General features: G+C 46.6%; 1 protein-coding gene across 1 annotated transcript in view; it reads right to left on the minus strand.

The window, feature by feature from the left end:
• LOC137424409 (laminin subunit beta-1) overlaps positions 1 to 21,093 on the minus strand; it is a 193,138-nt gene that overhangs the window by 136,318 nt on the left and 35,727 nt on the right. Inside the window, exons 7-9 of the mRNA XM_068111835.2 lie at positions 12,841 to 12,969; positions 12,565 to 12,628; positions 4,609 to 4,811 (exon numbers count right to left, since the gene is read on the minus strand). Coding sequence (XP_067967936.1) covers positions 4,609 to 4,811; positions 12,565 to 12,628; positions 12,841 to 12,969 — 396 coding nt within the window. The remainder of the gene's footprint in view (positions 1 to 4,608; positions 4,812 to 12,564; positions 12,629 to 12,840; positions 12,970 to 21,093) is intronic.

The raw sequence follows: 21,093 nt of genomic DNA on the forward strand, positions 1-21,093 counted from the left end.
AAATACTGACAGCTCCTCCATGATGGTAGGCGGTTCCTATCCAGGCCTCACCAGGATATTAAGCGAACTGGCGCTGAGGAGAGGAGCCGCAGGACACCATGACAACAATGGGCATGTCGCAGTACAAGTTGGTTTGGACTGAGAACCAATCAGCGCGTGGTCGTGAGTTAATTATAGCCCGTGGGTGTTCAGACCGAGGGAGTAGACGTTTGGAGAGGGTCCTGAACAGATGTGTTGAATAGTGTTGGCTGTGAGTGGGACAAAAGCTCGATGAACTTTCGGTGGACTGGCCATGAGAAAGCAGCACAAAGGAGTCAGACAGGGGTGCGACAAGAGACATCCCTCTCTCCCTCTTGTTCCCACCACACACCAATGTCCAGAATGTCATCTCCCTGCAAGGACCAATGGACCATTGCACAAGCCATCGTGCAGGAGAAAGGTTCCACATCTCTTTTTTGTCGTCTCACCATGTGCTCTTACTCTCCGTCGTATGACTGGATAAGGTAGCGTATTAAGTGGGTACATGAGATAGTGTGGGCACATGAGTTTATAACTGTGTAGTGTATAACATTATTACTATGTACATGTTTCTTTGTCTTCCATTGTTCTCCTGACCCTTTCATTATTTATTTATTAAACCTGTTCTTGCCATTTGTGAGTTGGCGGTGCGTGGTTCATTCATTTGGCATTATTATCACTCGGCGCACATTAAATGTGCGTTCGTTGGGAGTTTGGCACCGACCTCATGAGGAGGCCATCTTAAACCTACAGACATGTCATCTTGGGGTCAGTCGCTTGGCCTATCTATTCAACGGATGGCCAGTTGTAGCGCCACATATTTGTTAGAGTTTTCTGTTCGCTAAAACCTGAAGCAAAGACTGTTTGGCCTTTCCTGGTGGACGACATATAGTCTCACTTGATGGTCCGTCACTGAAATGCGGAACCGTGCAGGTGGCAGATTTGACAATGTGACCACCTGGCGATCTACCTTGGTTCATCAGAATTCGGATCAGGGCACTGTAACCATGCAGGCCACACAAGGTAAGTCCTTTCCTGTTTCAAACTCTTCCCAAAGTCCCACCCCAGCTGCAGTGAGATTTACACATAGTACGTACATGAGAATCCCAAGGCTACACACCGCCTCAGCCTCTGGACCGGATGGGGGCACAGGAAGCAAAATGTCATTGGAAATAGAGACAACAACTAAAAATATAAACAACCATTCTGCGTGCTTAAAAAGTAGGCAACAATTCCCCGGCCATTCTTAGCTAATCTGATGAGCAGACTCAATTTGGGGACAGAAGAAGCACGAGAGATGACAAAAGTGTAGGATGTGAATGTGCTGTCTTTCTTGTGAAATGCCAGGGAGTGTGGCATAAGCTGGACTGGAGACACACAAAGTGGCTTCGGACCTTTCTCCGGGTCATCTCTCTTCCTTGGGTCTCCACAGCTCTGGCGAGGCTCTCAACGGCTGGCTGTGTGGCTCACTGCTGCTCCAGGCTGACCGATTCATGTGCCGATGGTTGTGCGGCTCGCTCTCTGGTGATCCCGGGATGTGTCTACTGGCTGTGCAGCTCGCTCTCTCTGGGTTTAGGGGTGTATCCTGTCCTGTGGCCGAGCGTGTCGTTCCCCAAGCTGACGTATTTCCATGCACACGCGTCGCTACTTTTTATAGGCAGCGCTCTGCCACACTTGCTCCCTGTCCTCACTGTGTGGGTTTCGTGCATACGCTCTTGCAACCCCAAGGTAATACATGTACCCTTGTGAGAGGCTTATTCTAGCACACTTGGCTATGTCATGTTGAGGTGCGATGAAAGGCCAATGGGGTGATGTAAGAATCACACGGATGGAAGATGGGGAGAAGAGACAGATACAAGGAAGGGGAAGACAGGGAAGCTATAGAACTAGACATTTGATTTTGATCAATGCAAATTGACATTTAAAAACACTTACTAAAAAAACCCCCCCAAAAACCCTTTTTAACTTCAACTTTGGCTTGAAGCCGGGAATAAGAGACATTGGGGAATGTTCTTGGTTCACTCACTTGGAGCACAGCGAGTTATATATTACGAAACTGATGGTACCATCATAGGACATATTGATTGTACTTTTGATTACTATTATTGTTGTACTGTTATTCTTGTGTGATCTTAAAACAATATTTGTTTGTGAGTAACAATTGGGGTGGCTTCTCCATTGATCTTTGACATACAGAATAACACATTTTTCTGCCGTGACTCCTCTCGGGGCTCGGAGGTACACCGTGACCAGGGGGTCGGGGAGGAGCACGTAACAATATATATATATATGTATATATATATATATATATATATGTATATATATATATATATATATATATATATATACACGAGGGCCAGTCAATAAGTAACCTTAAAATTACGATATAAATTTGAGAATGTAATGTGTATAGTTGCAGACGACATATGTTATATCTATGGGTAAGAGTCATGTTTTGCCTGTTTTAGATCTGGCAACATTGAGCGTATGACGTGAGTAGAGCAGTTCCAAGATGGCGGCTCCCTTAGAAGCATGCACCAGGGAGGAGCAACGTTGTGTGATCCGTTTCTTGGGAAGTGAGGGTGTGAATCCCAGTGAAATCCATCGCAGAAAGAATATGCAATATGGTGATGCATGTTAGCTGCAGCAGGTTTATGACTGGGACAGGAAGTTTAAAAGTGGAGTGTCCAGTGTGGCAGACGCTGCCCGCTCGGGCCGGTCTCACACAGAAGACACACCAGAAATGGTTGCAGGAGTTGAGCGTGTGATAAGGGAAACCGTCGCATTACACTGGATGAAGTCGTCTCTGAATTGAACATTAGCCATGGTTCAGCACACCATATCATTCACAACGTGCTGGGGTTCCGCAAAGTGTCTGCAAGGTGGGTGCCTAGACAACTCACACCAGAACTGGAAGAACGGCGAGTGGACGCATGTGAAGAACTTCTGCGACGTCGCGAAACAGAAGTCGCCGCTTTCTTACAGCGCGTAGTGACTGGGGATGAAAACTGGGTCCACTACTTTCAGCCAGAAACAAAGAGGGCAAACAAAGAGTGGCGCCATTCAACTTCACCGAAGCCCAAAAAATTCCGCACAGAGCCGTCCACTGGAAAACTGATGCTGACGCTCTTCTGGGATAGCCGTGGCCCACTTGTAGAGCATTACATGCCCAGAGGGACCACAGTCACCAGTGCATCATACTGCAACCTCCTTACAAATCTGAAACCAGCAATCGGATCAAAACGTCGTGGACTACTCACTACCGGTGTTTTGCTGCAGCATGACAATGCTCGGCCCCATACTACCCACGCTACAGGTGCAACAATCGAGGACCTGCATTTTGAGTGTCTTCCTCATCCACCCTACTCGCCAGACCTCGCCCCTTCGGATTACCACATCGTTGGGCCACTTAAAGAGGCGCTTGGTGGAACCACTTTCCGATCCGACGAAGAGGTCCAAGAGGCGGTGCACAAATGGTGACACAAGCAGCCAAAATCATTTTTCCTAGAGGAATCCAGGCCTTCGTAAAGTGCTGGAAAAATGCATTGAACGCAATGGAGACAATTCAGGAGACGACGATGGTTCACGAGCGAGCGGTATTCAATGACAAAGGACGGACTATAACCGAAACAGGCCCGGACTGGGGGGTCGGGGGGCCACGTGGCAGGTGTCGGCCCCCGACCTGCGGTGTACATGCCTATTTACAAAGGGCCCCAATGTGCTGCGTACGCAGGCCTTTAAGAGCCAGCTGTACGTAATTGTGTGTGGTGCTGGCCTGGAAATGTCAAAACGAAGGTTACTGACCTTGAAATAAGATAGAAAATAATGTATAATCAGTTATGAGGTTAGTTAGGTGCACAATACCGAAAAATCGGTTCGATTCCGACAACTTTGAAAATTTGACCTTTGTGACCTTCAAAAGTCGAAGATTCTGAAATTTGTTGGAAAACTTGTATTTCATGATGTATGTGATAATATAAGATCATGTAAGACATTTCACCATATCAGGAAGCGAACAATGTAATAAAACCATCAAAAATCGACTTTTCTAAATTTCGTGACCTTGTGACCTTGACCTTGGGGTGAAAATGAAAAGTCGAGCTCCATGGGGCTAGACACATGACATTGGCCTAACCAAATACCGAAACCCCTGTCAGATTTCACCAACTCCCTCAGAGAAGATGTAGCTTGAACTCGATTACCCCCTAAAAAGACATCTTTTTCGGGCGTGGCTCCGCCCACAATGGGTGCAATACGCCCACTCTAGGCATGACACAACTAGGTCATGATATCAACCTCCCACCCAAGTTTCATCAAGATCCGATGATATCATCGGGTAGTTATGCTGCGGACAGACAGACAGACAGACAGACAGACACACACCCATGACGAATATAGTGGTCACTCTGTTTGATGACTCGTGAACCAATAATTATGTTGAAAAATAACAGTTGTTACACACGTACATGCAATAAACAAGTTGTGAAAAATATTTTAAGGTTACTTATTGACTGCCCCTCATATATGTAAAAACATATATACAGTATACAGTATATAATATATACATACATATATACAGGTATTACTCACCATCACAACAGTATCTGCTGAAGACCCAGCCACAGGTGCACACTCGCTCGCGTGTCCATAACAGAAGCAGTTTCCACGCACAACGAGCTCATAAAGGGCGTAGTAATATTTTTCTTTGATTTCTGATCTTGAATCCAAGAGGTCATCTCCAAGCGTGTGCAGGCGTGTGAAGTTTATCCGCAGATTTGTGATCTTTAGAAGGTCTGCAGAAAGGAGAAACCATTAATATAAGGCAGATGAACAAATAGCTTGCATTTTCTCCAGCCTACATCACATTTAGGTTCCTCCAAACTCACACCTATTCTCAACTGATGAGTATGAGCCCTTTGAACCTGTGAAAAATGAGCATCGTAAACATCGTTTTCAGTTTTATGCGACGTAGGGTGGTCCACAAATTTTTTTATTTTTTTTGAAATGTCATGTTCTCACCATCCAGAACTGTTCCAATACCTAAAAAAAACACTGCTGGTGAAATAAAAATGAAATTGAATAATATTTATGGGTAGCTCATGGTCATCAAAGTTTCCCCATATGGTCTTACACTAACGTCTTACATTACCGGGGTATTCAGGGTATTCATAACTGCATTGCAAGGTATTCATAACTCCACTTAAAATTCCTGTAAAAGTATGCGTCAATCAGAAACTGTTTCAGTGTCCATGGTATTGTAAGACGTTAGTGTAAGACCATATGGGGAAACTTTGATGACCATGAGCGACCCATAAATCTTATTCAATTTCATTTATATTTCACCAGCAGTGTTTGTTTAGGTATTGAAACAGTTCTGGAGGGTGAGAACATGACATAAAAAAAAACAAAAAAACAATTGTGGACCACCCTAATGCGACGTATGCATGGGCACCTATCACCTTCAAAGTCCAAATTTTTCAAATGTCATCCATACAATGTCTGATGTCGTTTAATTTTAAGCCAGAAATACTCCTTGCACATCAGCTTCTTTCATTTCACTCGCGTGCTTTGATCGTGTTTTCCTTCAGACTTTAGTTTGCTTCAAAAATAAATTTAGAAATGAAAAGTACGCAACATTATCAAATATGTGAATGAGCTATTTTCCTGATTGTTGCTATATTTCTCTTTTTACATCCCAATAGTTGTCAGGTTGTACCATTAGTGGGCTTGATCATCTCAATCGAGAAAGTTCTACTGGATTATGAAACTAAACGCTCAAAATAAAGTAAGCTCGAGAGGAATTTCCCTGAGCTATTGATCAAGCTGTTCAAAAAAAAAGACTCTGTTGGAGAGGAGCCACCGTATAATGGATGTGAAGGCCCACGTGGGGAGCGAGGGCAGAAGGCAAGGGAGAAAGGAAGTCAAACATCTGGATTTAGCAACGAGAAAGCGAGAAAACATGTTGAGTTTGTTTTTATTCCCTCCAAGCAAATACTGACAGATATGACCGTTATCTACAAATAAAATACGTCAGTTTGTGTGTTTGTACAGATGTCTGCCCCCCTTCATAAGGGTAGGTTTTAAAGTTCAATCATTTAACATGAATGTGTGTTCACTACGGTCTATTTTTGAAGATAAAACAAACTCCAAAAACATTTTCCATAAGAGTAATTACGTTTTTTTTGTTTTTTTAATAACAATAAATACAAGGTGCAGGAAGGTGAAATTCGCTGCACATGATGTGCAACGTGCACAGAGCAAAACGAGTGTTCATTTACATTCGTGGGATGTGTGATACATGAAGATATAAGCACACCAGACACTAGGCTGAGGGTTCAGTCTTTGGCACGCTCACGAGGCTGCACCGTCGAATAAACTGTTCCAACCTGTCATTTTGACGAGCTTTTACGAGAATAAAATAAATCTCATAAACCTTAGGTATTACATCAATAAATATGAGTTCCCTTATAAGGAACTTCGACGTCAGACGCCAAATTGTGTATTTTAGTATGAGTAGTACAGCCGTTCCCCATGGGGGCGGCAGGAAGAATCATTCCTCTCTGGGATATATACATTACAGAAGATATATGGTCGGGCCTCAAAAATATGCGAGTGAGGGTGTGGGGGGTGGGGGTGTGTGTTCATTTATCAAGTTTCTTGTAGAGTGCCCACCTAGTGGCTTAAGCATTCAAGCAAGCACTCCATTCAAAACTGTTGATAAGGAATGGCGGGCCTGGCAAGCGCTAGCTAGCTACTTAGCAACTGAACACACTCTGGGTTTCCGCCTTTTCAGTTTAGTGTTAAACAGCAGTAGCAACTGTTTCAAAAAGGCTGCCATGTTAGTGGCAGGAAGGGTCATGTTATTACATGTTATTATTACATCTTATTACAACCACTTGTGGGGTATATAGATTACAGAAGATCTTCGCTCAGTTCCGTAAGTAAAATTTGCCTCATGGATGTCGGGATTCCTCCAAATTTATTTTAGTTTTGTGTTAAACAGCATTAGCAACTGTTTAAAAAGGTAATCCATATGTGTTTTCTGGTTTATAATATTTTTTTACTTCTGGTGGAGGCCGGCGCTCCCATGAAACACCACAATAAGCTAATTAGAAACGTTGACACGGCATTTGTTCAAGGAGGAGAAACATCTTGGGGAGGGAGAGAAATTATTAGTATTAATATTGCTTTGTAATAACACTAATATTATGCTATTACCATTAATTTTATTACAAGCGTCCTTGGAGAAACGCCACAATATATCCAATAGATAAAGCTCTTTCGAACTACTGATTGACTGATATTGATGTTCAGTACCTTCCGGGTGTTGTAAAAAGTTTAAATTTGGCATGCCGACGAACATTAAAGCCGGTACACCGGAAAATATCACAGAACTGGTGGAAAGTGTCCAGAAATTAAAATTTACGTCAAAAAAACGTAAACGCATATGATAAAAAAATAAAAATGAAAACATCAATCAATATCTAGCGTTTGAAAATTGTAATTTCTTTAACTGTAAAATAAACATGACAATAATGTCCGTAAATGAAAAAAAGAAAAACCGTCCGTAAATGAAAATATACGTGAAAAACCCTAAACGTGTCCGCAAAAAAACCACCTCAATCGATATTTAGCATTTGAAAAATGGAATTTCTATAACTGTAAACTGTGAAATAAAAATCTTCATGAGAATTTATGTTAAAACCGTAAACGCATCCGTAAAATAAATAAATAAATAACCTAAATTGATATCGAGCAGCAGGTCGGTGATATTTGCCTATTTATCATAAAGCTTCTATTTATTATGTTCCTACGTATTGTTACGTTTGTGGGGGTAGGCAATGATTACCTTAGTCCAGGTAGAAGTGTATAGATTACCATGCTCCGTATGTCGCTATGAAGAAGAAGAACCCCCTTGTATATAAGTAGGGATCTGGTAGACCGTATGTCGTGTAAGTGTATAAGTGTCACCATGAGAGGGGTGTGGTTATGTTAATTAGTAAGGGATTATGGGTAATTAATCCCCTGTATGTAATTGCCTCTGTTATTTTTCCTCTGTTCCTTATGACAATGCAGCACACACACAAAGCCAGGCAATAGCTTATTAAAAGACACTAAATAAAAGCTAATTGGAAACAGGACTTTGAGCACCAACGATGATACCACCGACGGGTGATAACATCAAGCAGACAGGTCCGGGAGGCCACGCCCAGGAGTGTAGTGATTGGTGAGATTTGTCTGATTGATCTGATTGAGTGATTGGCAACGAAGAGCGGGACTGGCTGATAGGAGCAGGCACGGGCGGCGTCGGATGACATCAGAGCCTTGAGTACAAAGGAGTTGGAGGGCCGACATTTTCTCTCTCGGCTTCTGGATCTGAAAGTGAAAGGGCGCCAATAAGCTCTCTTGCATTGGGAAGAGCTCTTGCAGCAGGACAGTCTCAACGAACGGTCGAAGTTTACCAGCTCTTGGCTGTGGGGTTTGGTGGTGAACGGTCGTGTTCTGACATGATCATCGTGATCGTGAGGAGGAGCGAACTGCGGACTGAGGCCTGCGGTTACCCGCGCACGGACTGCGGACTGAGGCCTGCATTTCCCGCGAGCGAACTGTGCATGGAGGCCTGTGCTGTTCCCGCCAAGGGCACGGGGGTATTGACGATTCCTGAGGTGGTTAAGGAGACGCTCAGAGCTAGGTACCTAAAGGCAAACACGCTTTATTTTCACCTTCATTTTTCCCTTTGTGTGTATACGGGTCCGTATGGGAGCGCTCCATTTAGGAATCTTATTTTATCATGCATTTTATAGTGCCTCGTCCATACTTATCCCCTTCAATAAAGCCGGGATTTTTGTACATTTTAAATCCATGTCGGTTGGCATTCATTATCACAGGTTCAAAGACGTCCGGTGAGACCTGTGAAAGTAAGAGCTTCGCCCTCTCCCACACGCGTATTAACTCTGCTATATTTTGACTGAATGCCTCGGAGTGTCAAGCTTGATCAGCAATCCGTCCGAGACCGGTCTTTATCGGCTATGGACAGGACAGTATGAAGTACGGTTTGTTATTGATTACACAATGTGTAAGCATACCCCACTAGTGTGTACATATATGTACATATATATATATATATATATATATATATATATATATATATATATATATATATATATATATATATATATATATATATACAGACTTGGCATTTAATATGGAATATTTTTTTTGTGGGGGTGAACTTACTTTTCAAGATGTCTTAGAACCAAAAGTTAATTGGAATTATGTTGAAATTATTCTAGATTTTGTTAATGTGACCTTTAAAAGAAACAAAAACACCACATTTGACATTTCGAAACAAATAAATTGATCCTTGAAAGTGATGTAAACTGATATCGAACTCAATTCATGGACAGTACTGTGTTAAACGTCTGTACGTTTTCCAGAAGTATCTCTTTATTTTGCACATTAGCCAAAATTTTTTTTAACAAAAACAAAAGTTTAATTATGACTGGGATTACGGACAGTAAAATTACAGTTCAGTACTTCGTGTAACCCCCACGAGCATTCAGGGGAGCACGTACACGTTGAGGCATGCTGTTCACCAGATTTGCCAAGGTTTGGACAGGAATCGCTTGCCATGCAGTGACAATAGCCTGCTGCAATTCACGCACAGAGGTCGGCTGCTGGTCCAAGTGGTCGATTTGACGCATTAATTCTGCCCACAAGTTCTCTATCGGATTCATATCCGGGGACATGGCAGGCCACTCCATATGCTCTACACCACAGTCAGCAAGAAAGTGTTGGATCATGCGAGCACGATGAGGCCGTGCATTGTCATCTTGGAAGATAAAGTTTCCTCGAAAGGCTGCACGAGCAAATCGAAGCAATGTTTCTCCCAGAATGGCCCTGTACTTGAACTGGTTCAGGTTTCCATTCAGAACAACCAGGTCAGTTTTGCCCCCTGCATGAAAAGCAGCCCAAACGGTCACCCCACCACCTCCAGCTTGGACTCTTGGCACTATACAATCTTTGTTGTAGGCTTCATGCACTTGTCTGCACACTCGGACGTGGCCATCTTGACGATAGACCAGAAATCTCGACTCGTCACTGAAGATCACGTGATTCCAGTGTCCTGGCTGCCATTGACGGTGCTCTCTGGCCCACTGCAATCGGTGCTGGCGGTGTTGTCTGGTGAGGCGTGGCTTTCTCAGGGGACGCCTGGCACGATAGCCTGCTTGAACCAGTCGTTGGTTGACTAGCCTTCTTCTGGATACAGGCACATTTGTCAGTTGCTGCCACTCAGCCCTAAGCCAATTAGCTGACTTGGTACGGCCATTGCGGACTAACCGGTGCAGCTGGCGATCATCCCTGCAAGTGGTTCTACGGGGACGTCCTGGCCTCGGTATTGGAGTAGGGACACCCCTCTGAGCATTTCGTTTCAGGATCTTTGACACCTGACCTTGAGTGATGCCATACTGCCGAGCAATAGCACGCTGTTTCATGCCGTAATTTCCTAAAGCCACCACTCCATGACAAACAGCATTGTCGAGTTGACGGACCATCTCCAGAGGAAGCGGCAATAACTTTTGGAGACGTGCAGCAGTTGTTTTCCACTAATACAGAATGCAACAACCCTTGTATACCCGACTGTGAAGCCAATCATCAAATGCACCTGTCCGTACATTTTGCCACGGCACCTGTGATATAATCCTGTTGTTGACTTCTTGCTGCGACAGACAATCAGTGACATGGTTCTTTTACCAAATAAATCACCAAAGTGTAAAATAAACTCACCAGATTGATATACTGAGTTAAGAAAGTAAACCCAAGTCAAGAAAAAATATATATTCCATATTAAATGCCAAGTCTGTATATATATGTTAAGCAAAGGCCTCTCCACGAGCCTAAATATTGTACACAAAAGAAAGGGACAGAGGACAGATGGAAGAACAAGACCCCGTTGTTTCCAAAATTCTCAGGATCCTTCAACTCCCCTCCCTTCTGCTTGTTATCACTTTTGCACGAGCCGCAGCCTTTGGTGAACCTCTTACTTTCTACCCATTGAAATTCCTCCACTTGTTCTTAAACACAAACCATCCACCCACCACATGCTATTTTTTAAATTCCCTTTTTCTCTAAAGTATATATCTCCATCTCATTCTTTTCTACGCAGTCAATTCAAACCCTTCATTCACTTAAACAACACATAAATAATTACCTTTACTTCTCATTAAGTGGGCAAGCAAGCCAGGGCCTACACTCTGACCCTAATCTCCCTAAAAAGGGCATGTGCAAGATACCTGTCTTTGGTATGCAAGGTTGTTTGGAATTTACACAGCTTGAAGGAACAATTTACAGCTGGTATTTGTGATTGAGAATCCTCTACAACACAGCACTGGGAAGGAATTCTGCAAGAAGCTGTGGAATGCGGAGACGCTTAAGGAGGGCAGCTTGGACCCCTTGTATGGCTTCAGGCTGTGAAGGGTCTGGCATGGAGCCATGTTGGAAAACATACTGTGCAGTGTTGTGCCTCTGCACATTTTATACATTGTTGCACATATTGCTCATCCTTGCACATCTTACTCATCCTTGCACATCTTACTCATCCTTGCACATCTTACTCATCCTTGCACATCTTACTCATCTTTGCACATGTTACTGAGCAAATGGACAAAGAGCCTATGCTTACTATCTTAAAAAAAGGAAGCAAAACGGTTGATGAAATCAATCGTGTGATTTTGAGAGATCTTTGATTGAATTTATTAAAGTTTTACTTCTCCTTGTCCGAGTGAAAACATCAGTTTACATAAAGACAACACAAATCGATTAAATGAGCACTTTTTGGAATGAGGAAATCGACTGCATCATTGGGGATGGTGGTGGTTCGTGTGCAGCATGTGGCTGCTCATTTTCTGGGGCGCGGCTGCCACTGATGCAATGCCTCTCTATAACCGGTCATCTGATACCCATTTTGCTGACCTCAGAAGGACGACAGGCTGAGTCAACCCACATGGTGTTAATTCAACGACTTCACAGGGGCTGAAACTCAGGACCCTGAGATCTCAAGCCAGCCACCTTAACCGTAAAGCGAACAGCACGCTTATCAATGGGGATTTACAGGAATGAATGGATTAAAAAAAAAAAAAAACCACCTTTAGAGGCCATTTTCCCCCGCAAAGCGGGGGTTGGCCTTTTTCGGGAACCGTGGTTGTTGTTGTTTTTCGGTTCCCTTTTTGAAGCAATGTTTTACGGCCGGATGCCCTTCCTGCCGCCAACCCTTTTTTGTCGCCTTTTTACGACAAGCAGGGAATTACCAGTGAACTGGTACTCAATTAGCCGACCTCGGAAGGATGACAGGCTGAGTCAACCCCCCTGGCGTTAATTCAGCGATCGACCGTGATTCGAACCCAGGATCCTTGGATCCTAAGCCGGCACCCTAGCCGCTAGCCCAACACCAGGGATCAATGAATCCAGGAATGAATGAATGAATGAAGGGACAGGAATGAATGGATAGCAAAACAAAATTGAGTAGCATGAGGCCACATCACTCACTCTGTATTTTTGGACTGTAAGGATCAATGATCTTAATAGCCGGGTCAAGAACACGGAATATCACCTGAAAAACAAGATTCAGTGTGTTGGAAATCCACATGGCACATTCAGACACAAGCCAAGCAGTCAGGAGCAAGAGTACGATGGATCAGGATGAAAAAGGATGTCACGTGGTTGTATGATACAATGAAATGAAGAATGAAAGAAGAAAGAAGAAGGATATGCTATGTGATGAAGAAGGACGTTCTACGATACGTGTTGTGTGGTCGAGATTACTTCGCCATGAGTGGAAGGTTCGATTTCGGAGTAGCGGGATTCACAAATGAGATCATCGATACGTTGCAGAGGCCCATGTTGGACCCCAGGGAATGAGGCGTCACAGTCATATGCGAAGTACCTGTAGACCTGTCAGGTGGAGAGGGAGATATGGAAGGGCGAAGGATAATTTATGCAAATGTAGGTCACGAATGATGTAAAAAGCAATCCGAGAGTGGGGTGCATATGGAGAAAAAGAAAAGAGAAGAAGGTCGAGAAAAGTGTCAAAGAGGAGTGAGAAATAATTAAACACAAAATGAATCAGAATAAAGTTATCAGGAAAGTTGAAGGAGGAGGTGAAATAGGAATTTGAAATAGGTTTACATGAAAACTAGAACGACACCCTTCGTCTTTGACGTCATGACGTCGACCGATATATCTCCGCAAACATTATTACATCATTATACATACTTGCACCAAGTTTGATTTAAATCCATTCAGGTGTTCTCACGTATCACATTTTTACCTGACGTGACCTCTGATCTCACCAAAATCACAAAATCACCTCACTCTTCACCTTTGATGCCAAAATCGAATCAGTTCATCTTTGCGCCATAATATATAATTATACCATGTTTGGTGAAAATCCTATGACTGGTTCACAAGTTACTGCTCAGTAACAGAATTAATACCTGTCTGATATTTGACCTCTTGCCCCCAAAATCGAATCCGTTAATATTTACATCATTATACATACCGGTACCAAGTTTGAATTAGATCCATTCAGCTGTTCTCAAGTCAGATTTTTTTTTACCTGACTTGACCTATGACCTTTGACCTCTTGACCCCAAAATTAAATCCTTTAATGTTAACATCATTATACATACCGGTACCAAGTTTGAATTAGATCCATTCAGCTGTTCTCAAGTTATCACATTTTTGCCTGACATGACCTATGACCTTTGACCTCTTGACCCCAAAATGTAATCCGTTAATATTAACATCATTATACATACCGGTACCAAGTTTGAATTATATCCATTCAGCTGTTCTCAAGTTATCACATTTTTACCTGACATGACCTATGACCTTTGACCTCTTGCCCCCAAAATCTAATCAGTTAATGTTATCATTATACATACCGGTACCAAGTTTTAATTAGATCCATTCAGCTGTTCTTAAGGCATCAAATTTTTACCTGACTTGACCTATGACCTTTGACCTCTTGATCCCAAAATCTAATCCGTTAATGTTAACATCATTATACATACCGGTACCAAGTTTGAATTAGATCCATTCAGCTGTTCTCAAGTTATCACATTTTTGCCTGACATGACCTATGACCTTTGACCTCTTGATGCCATCATCCAATCAGTTCATTTTAGCATGATATATACTTATACCAAATTTATTCAAAATCCGATCTCTGGTTCACAAGTTGTTGCGGCAACATAATTTGCAAAGAATGCGTAGATTCTATGGAGTTGGCAAAAATTAGAGCAATTATAAAAGTTTTACAAACTGAAAATTGATAAAAGTATCGTTGCGTCGAATGTCTCAACGGAAACGTTCCTCGACTCTCGGAGCCAACATGCGGCTCTCAACAGAAACCTTCCTCTACTCTCGGAGCCAACATGCGGCTCTCAACAGAAACCTTCCTCTACTCTCGGAGCCAACATGCGGCTCTCAACGGAAACCTTCCTCGACTCTCGGAGCCAACATGCGGCTCTCAACAGAAACCTTCCTCTACTCTCGGAGCCAACATGAGGCTCTCAACAGAAACCTTCCTCTACTCTCGGAGCCAACATGCGGCTCTCAACGGAAACCTTCCTCGACTCTCGGAGCCAACATGCGGCTCTCAACAGAAACCTTCCTCTACTCTCGGAGCCAACATGCGGCTCTCAACGGAAACCTTCCTCGACTCTCGGAGCCAACATGCGGCTCTCAACAGAAACCTTCCTCGACTCTCGGAGCCAACATGCGGCTCTCAACAGAAACCTTCCTCGACTCTCGGAGCCAACATGCGGCTCTCAACAGAAACCTTCCTCGACTCTCGGAGCCAACATGCGGCTCTCAACAGAAACCTTCCTCTACTCTCGGAGCCAACATGCGGCTCTCAACGGAAACCTTCCTCGACTCTCGGAGCCAACATGCGGCTCTCAACAGAAACCTTCCTCGACTCTCGGAGCCAACATGCGGCTCTTAACGGAAACCTTCCTCTACTCTCGGAGCCAACATGCGGCTCTCAACGGAAACCTTCCTCTACTCTCGGAGCCAACATGCGGCTCTCAACAGAACCTTCCTCTACTCTCGGAGCCAACATGCGGCTCTCAACGGAAACCTTCCTCTCCTCTCGGAGCCAACATGCGGCTCTCAACAGAACCTTCCTCTACTCTCGGAGCCAACATGCGGCTCTCAACAGAACCTTCCTCTACTCTCGGAGCCAACATGCGGCTCTCAACAGAAACCTTCCTCTACTCTCGGAGCCAACATGCGGCTCTCAACGGAAACCTTCCTCTACTCTCGGAGCCAACATGCGGCTCTCAACGGAAACCTTGCTCTACTCTCGGAGCCAACATGCGGCTCTCAACAGAAACCTTCCTCTACTCTCGGAGCCAACATGCGGCTCTCAACGGAAACCTTCCTCTACTCTCGGAGCCAACATGCGGCTCTCAACGGAAACCTTCCTCTACTCTCGGAGCCAACATGCGGCTCTCAACAGAACCTTCCTCTACTCTCGGAGCCAACATGCGGCTCTCAACAGAAACCTTCCTCTACTCTCGGAGCCAACATGCGGCTCTCAACAGAAACCTTCCTCTACTCTCGGAGCCAACATGCGGCTCTCAACAGAAACCTTCCTCTACTCTCGGAGCCAACATGCGGCTCTCAACGGAAACCTTCCTCTACTCTCGGAGCCAACATGCGGCTCTCAACGGAAACCTTGCTCTACTCTCGGAGCCAACATGCGGCTCTCAACAGAAACCTTCCTCTACTCTCGGAGCCAACATGCGGCTCTCAACGGAAACCTTCCTCTACTCTCGGAGCCAACATGCGGCTCTCAACGGAAACCTTCCTCTCCTCTCGGAGCCAACATGCGGCTCTCAACGGAAACCTTCCTCTCCTCTCGGAGCCAACATGCGGCTCTCAACGGAAACCTTCCTCTCCTCTCGGAGCCAACATGCGGCTCTCAACGGAAACCTTCCTCTACTCTCGGAGCCAACATGCGGCTCTCAACGGAAACCTTCCACTACTCTCGGAGCCAACATGCGGCTCTCAACGGAAACCTTCCACTACTCTCGGAGCCAACATGCGGCTCTCAACAGAAACCTTCCTCGACTCTCTGAGCCAACATGCGGCTCTCAACAGAAGCCTTCCTCTACTCTCGGAGCCAACATGCGGCTCTCAACGGAAACCTTCCTCTACTCTCGGAGCCAACATGCGGCTCTCAACGGAAACCTTCCTCTACTCTCGGAGCCAACATGCGGCTCTCAACAGAAACCTTCCTCTACTCTCGGAGCCAACATGCGGCTCTCAACGGAACCTTCCTCTCCTCTCGGAGCCAACATGCGGCTCTCAACGGAAACCTTCCTCTACTCTCGGAGCCAACATGCGGCTCTCAACAGAAACCTTCCTCTACTCTCGGAGCCAACATGCGGCTCTCAACGGAAACCTTCCTCTACTCTCGGAGCCAACATGCGGCTCTCAACGGAAACCTTCCTCTACTCTCGGAGCCAACATGCGGCTCTCAACGGAAACCTTCCTCTCCTCTCGGAGCCAACATGCGGCTCTCAACGGAAACCTTCCTCTACTCTCGGAGCCAACATGCGGCTCTCAACAGAAACCTTCCTCTACTCTCGGAGCCAACATGCGGCTCTCAACGGAAACCTTCCTCTACTCTCGGAGCCAACATGCGGCTCTCAACGGAAACCTTCCTCTACTCTCGGAGCCAACATGCGGCTCTCAACAGAAACCTTCCTCTACTCTCGGAGCCAACATGCGGCTCTCAACGGAAACCTTCCTCCACTCTCGGAGCCAACATGCGGCTCTCAACGGAAACCTTCCTCTACTCTCGGAGCCAACATGCGGCTCTCAACAGAAACCTTACTCTACTCTCGGAGCCAACATGCGGCTCTCAACAGAAACCTTCCTCTACTCTCGGAGCCAACATGCGGCTCTCAACGGAAACCTTCCTCTACTCTCGGAGCCAACATGCGGCTCTCAACGGAAACCTTCCTCTACTCTCGGAGCCAACATGCGGCTCTCAACGGAAACCTTCCTCTACTCTCGGAGCCAACATGCGGCTCTCAACAGAAACCTTCCTCTACTCTCGGAGCCAACATGCGGCTCTCAACGGAAACCTTCCTCTACTCTCGGAGCCAACATGCGGCTCTCAACGGAAACCTTCCTCCACTCTCGGAGCCAACATGCGGCTCTCAACGGAAACCTTCCTCTACTCTCGGAGCCAACATGCGGCTCTCAACGGAAACCTTCCTCTACTCTCGGAGCCAACATGCGGCTCTCAACAGAAACCTTCCTCTACTCTCGGAGCCAACATGCGGCTCTCAACGGAAACCTTCCTCCACTCTCGGAGCCAACATGCGGCTCTCAACGGAAACCTTCCTCCACTCTCGGAGCCAACATGCGGCTCTCAACAGAAACCTTACTCTACTCTCGGAGCCAACATGCGGCTCTCAACAGAAACCTTCCTCTACTCTCGGAGCCAACATGCGGCTCTCAACGGAAACCTTCCTCTACTCTCGGAGCCAACATGCGGCTCTCAACGGAACCCTTCCTCTACTCTCGGAGCCAACATGCGGCTCTCAACGGAAACCTTCCTCTACTCTCGGAGCCAACATGCGGCTCTCAACAGAAACCTTCCTCTACTCTCGGAGCCAACATGCGGCTCTCAACGGAAACCTTCCTCTACTCTCGGAGCCAACATGCGGCTCTCAACGGAAACCTTCCTCCACTCTCGGAGCCAACATGCGGCTCTCAACGGAAACCTTCCTCTACTCTCGGAGCAAACATGCGGCTCTCAACGGAAACCTTCCTCTACTCTCGGAGCAAACATGCGGCTCTCAACGGAAACCTTCCTCTACTCTCGGAGCCAACATGCGGCTCTCAACGGAAACCTTCCTCTACTCTCGGAGCCAACATGCGGCTCTCAACGGAAACCTTCCTCTACTCTCGGAGCCAACATGCGGCTCTCAACAGAAACCTTCCTCTACTCTCGGAGCCAACATGCGGCTCTCAACAGAAACCTTCCTCTACTCTCAGAGCCAACATGCGGCTCTCAACGGAAACCTTCCTCTACTCTCGGAGCCAACATGCGGCTCTCAACAGAAACCTTCCTCTACTCTCAGAGCCAACATGCAGCTCTCAACAGAAACCTTCCTCTACTCTCAGAGCCAACATGCGGCTCTCAACAGAAACCTTCCTCTACTCTCGGAGCCAACATGCGGCTCTCAACAGAAACCTTCCTCCACTCTCGGAGCCAACATGCGGCTCTCAACAGAAACCTTCCTCTACTCTCGGAGCCAACATGCGGCTCTCAACGGAAACTTTCCTCTACGCTCGGAGCCAACATGCGGCTCTCAACAGAAACCTTCCTCTACTCTCGGAGCCAACATGCGGCTCTCAACAGAAACCTTCCTCTACTCTCAGAGCCAACATGCGGCTCTCAACCGAAACCTTCATCTCCTCCCGGAGCCAACATGTGGCTCTCAACAGAAACCTTCCTCTACTCTCGGAGCCAACATGCGGCTCTCAACCGAAACCTTCATCTCCTCTCGGAGCCAACATGCGGCTCTCAACAGAAACCTTCCCCTACTCTCGAAGCCAACATGCGGCTCTCAACGGAAACCTTCCTCTCCTCTCGGAGCCAACATGCGGCTCTCAACGGAAACCTTCCTCTACTCTCGGAGCCAACATGCGGCTCTCAATGGAAACCTTCCTCTACTCTCGAAGCCAACATGCGGCTCTCAACAGAAACCTTCCTCTACTCTCGAAGCCAACATGCGGCTCTCAACAGAAACCTTCCTCTACTCTCGAAGCCAACATGCGGCTCTCAACAGAAACCTTCCTCTACTCTCGGAGCCAACATGTGGCTCTCAACGGAAACCTTCCTCTACTCTCGAAGCCAACATGCGGCTCTCAACAGAAACCTTCCTCTACTCTCGGAGCCAACATGCGGCTCTCAACAGAAACCTTCCTCTACTCTCGAAGCCAACATGCGGCTCTCAACAGAAACCTTCCTCTACTCTCGGAGCCAACATGCGGCTCTCAACGGAAACCTTCCTCTCCTTTCAGAGCCAACATGCGGCTCTCAACGGAAACCTTCCTCCACTCTCGGAGCCAACATGCGGCTCTCAACGGAAACCTTCCTCTACTCTCGGTGCATGCGGCTCTCAACGGAAACCTTCTTCTACTCTCGGAGCCAACATGCGGCTCTCAACGGAAACCTTCCTCTACTCCCGGAGCCAACATGCGGCTCTCAACGGAAACCTTCCTCTACTCTCGGAGCCAACATGCGGCTCTCAACGGAAACCTTCCTCTACTCTCGGAGCCAACATGCGGCTCTCAACGGAAACCTTCCTCTACTCTCGGAGCCAACATGCGGCTCTCAACGGAAACCTTCCTCTACTCTCGGAGCCAACATGCGGCTCTCAACGGAAACCTTCCTCTACTCTCGGAGCCAACATGCGACTCTCAACAGAAACCTTCCTTTACTCTCAGAGCCAACATGCAGCTCTCAACAGAAACCTTCCTCTACTCTCAGAGCCAACATGCGGCTCTCAACAGAAACCTTCCTCTACTCTCAGAGCCAACATGCGGCTCTCAACAGAAACCTTCCTCTACTCTCGGAGCCAACATGCGGCTCTCAACGGAAACCTTCCTCTACTCTCGGAGCCAACATGCGGCTCTCAACAGAAACCTTCCTCTACTCTCGGAGCCAACATGCGGCTCTCAACAGAAACCTTCCTCTACTCTCGGAGCCAACATGCGGCTCTCAACAGAAACCTTCCTCTACTCTCGGAGCCAACATACGGCTCTCAACGGAAACCTTCCTCTACTCTCGGAGCCAACATGCGGCTCTCAACAGAAACCTTCCTCTACTCTCGGAGCCAACATGCGGCTCTCAACGGAAACCTTCCTCTACTCTCGGAGCCAACATGCGGCTCTCAACAGAAACCTTCCTCTACTCTCGGAGCCAACAACGGAAACCTTCCTCTACTCTCGGAGCCAACATGTGGCTCTCAACGGAAACCTTCCTCTACTCTCGGAGCCAACATGCGGCTCTCAACGGAAACCTTCCTCTACTCTCGGAGCCAACATGCGGCTCTCAACGGAAACCTTCCTCTCCTCTCGGAGCCAACATGCGGCTCTCAACGGAAACCTTCCTCTCCTCTCGGAGCCAACATGCGGCTCTCAACAGAAACCTTCCTCTACTCTCGGAGCCAACATGCGGCTCTCAACGGAAACCTTCCTCTACTCTCGGAGCCAACATGCGGCTCTCAACAGAAACCTTCCTCTACTCTCGGAGCCAACATGCGGCTCTCAACAGAAACCTTCCTCTACTCTCGGAGCCAACATGCGGCTCTCAACGGAAACCTTCCTCTACTCTCGGAGCCAACATGCGGCTCTCAACAGAAACCTTCCTCTACTCTCGGAGCCAACATGCGGCTCTCAACGGAAACCTTCCTCTACTCTCATAGCCAACATGCGGCTCTCAACGGAAACCTTCCTCTACTCTCGGAGCCAACATGCGGCTCTCAACGGAAACCTTCCTCTACTCTCGGAGCCAACATGCGGCTCTCAACGGAAGCCTTCCTCTACTCTCGGAGCCAACATGCGGCTCTCAACGGAAACCTTCCTCTACTCTCGGAGCCAACATGCGGCTCTCAACAGAAACCTTCCTCTACTCTCGGAGCCAACATGCGGCTCTCAACAGAAACCTTCCTCTACTCTCGGAGCCAACATGCGGCTCTCAACGGAAACCTTCCTCTCCTCTCGGAGCCAACATGCGGCTCTCAACAGAAACCTTCCTCTACTCTCGGAGCCAACATGCGGCTCTCAACGGAAACCTTCCTCTACTCTCGGAGCCAACATGCGGCTCTCAACGGAAACCTTCCTCTACTCTCGGAGCCAACATGCGGCTCTCAACAGAAACCTTCCTCTACTCTCGGAGCCAACATGCGGCTCTCAACGGAAACCTTCCTCTACTCTCGGAGCCAACATGCGGCTCTCAACGGAAACCTTCCTCTCCTCTCGGAG

The sequence above is a fragment of the Myxine glutinosa genome, chromosome 4, assembly GCF_964187855.1.
Source record: "Myxine glutinosa chromosome 4, kmMyxGlut1.1, whole genome shotgun sequence".
NCBI classification, from domain to species: Eukaryota; Metazoa; Chordata; class Myxini; order Myxiniformes; family Myxinidae; genus Myxine; species Myxine glutinosa.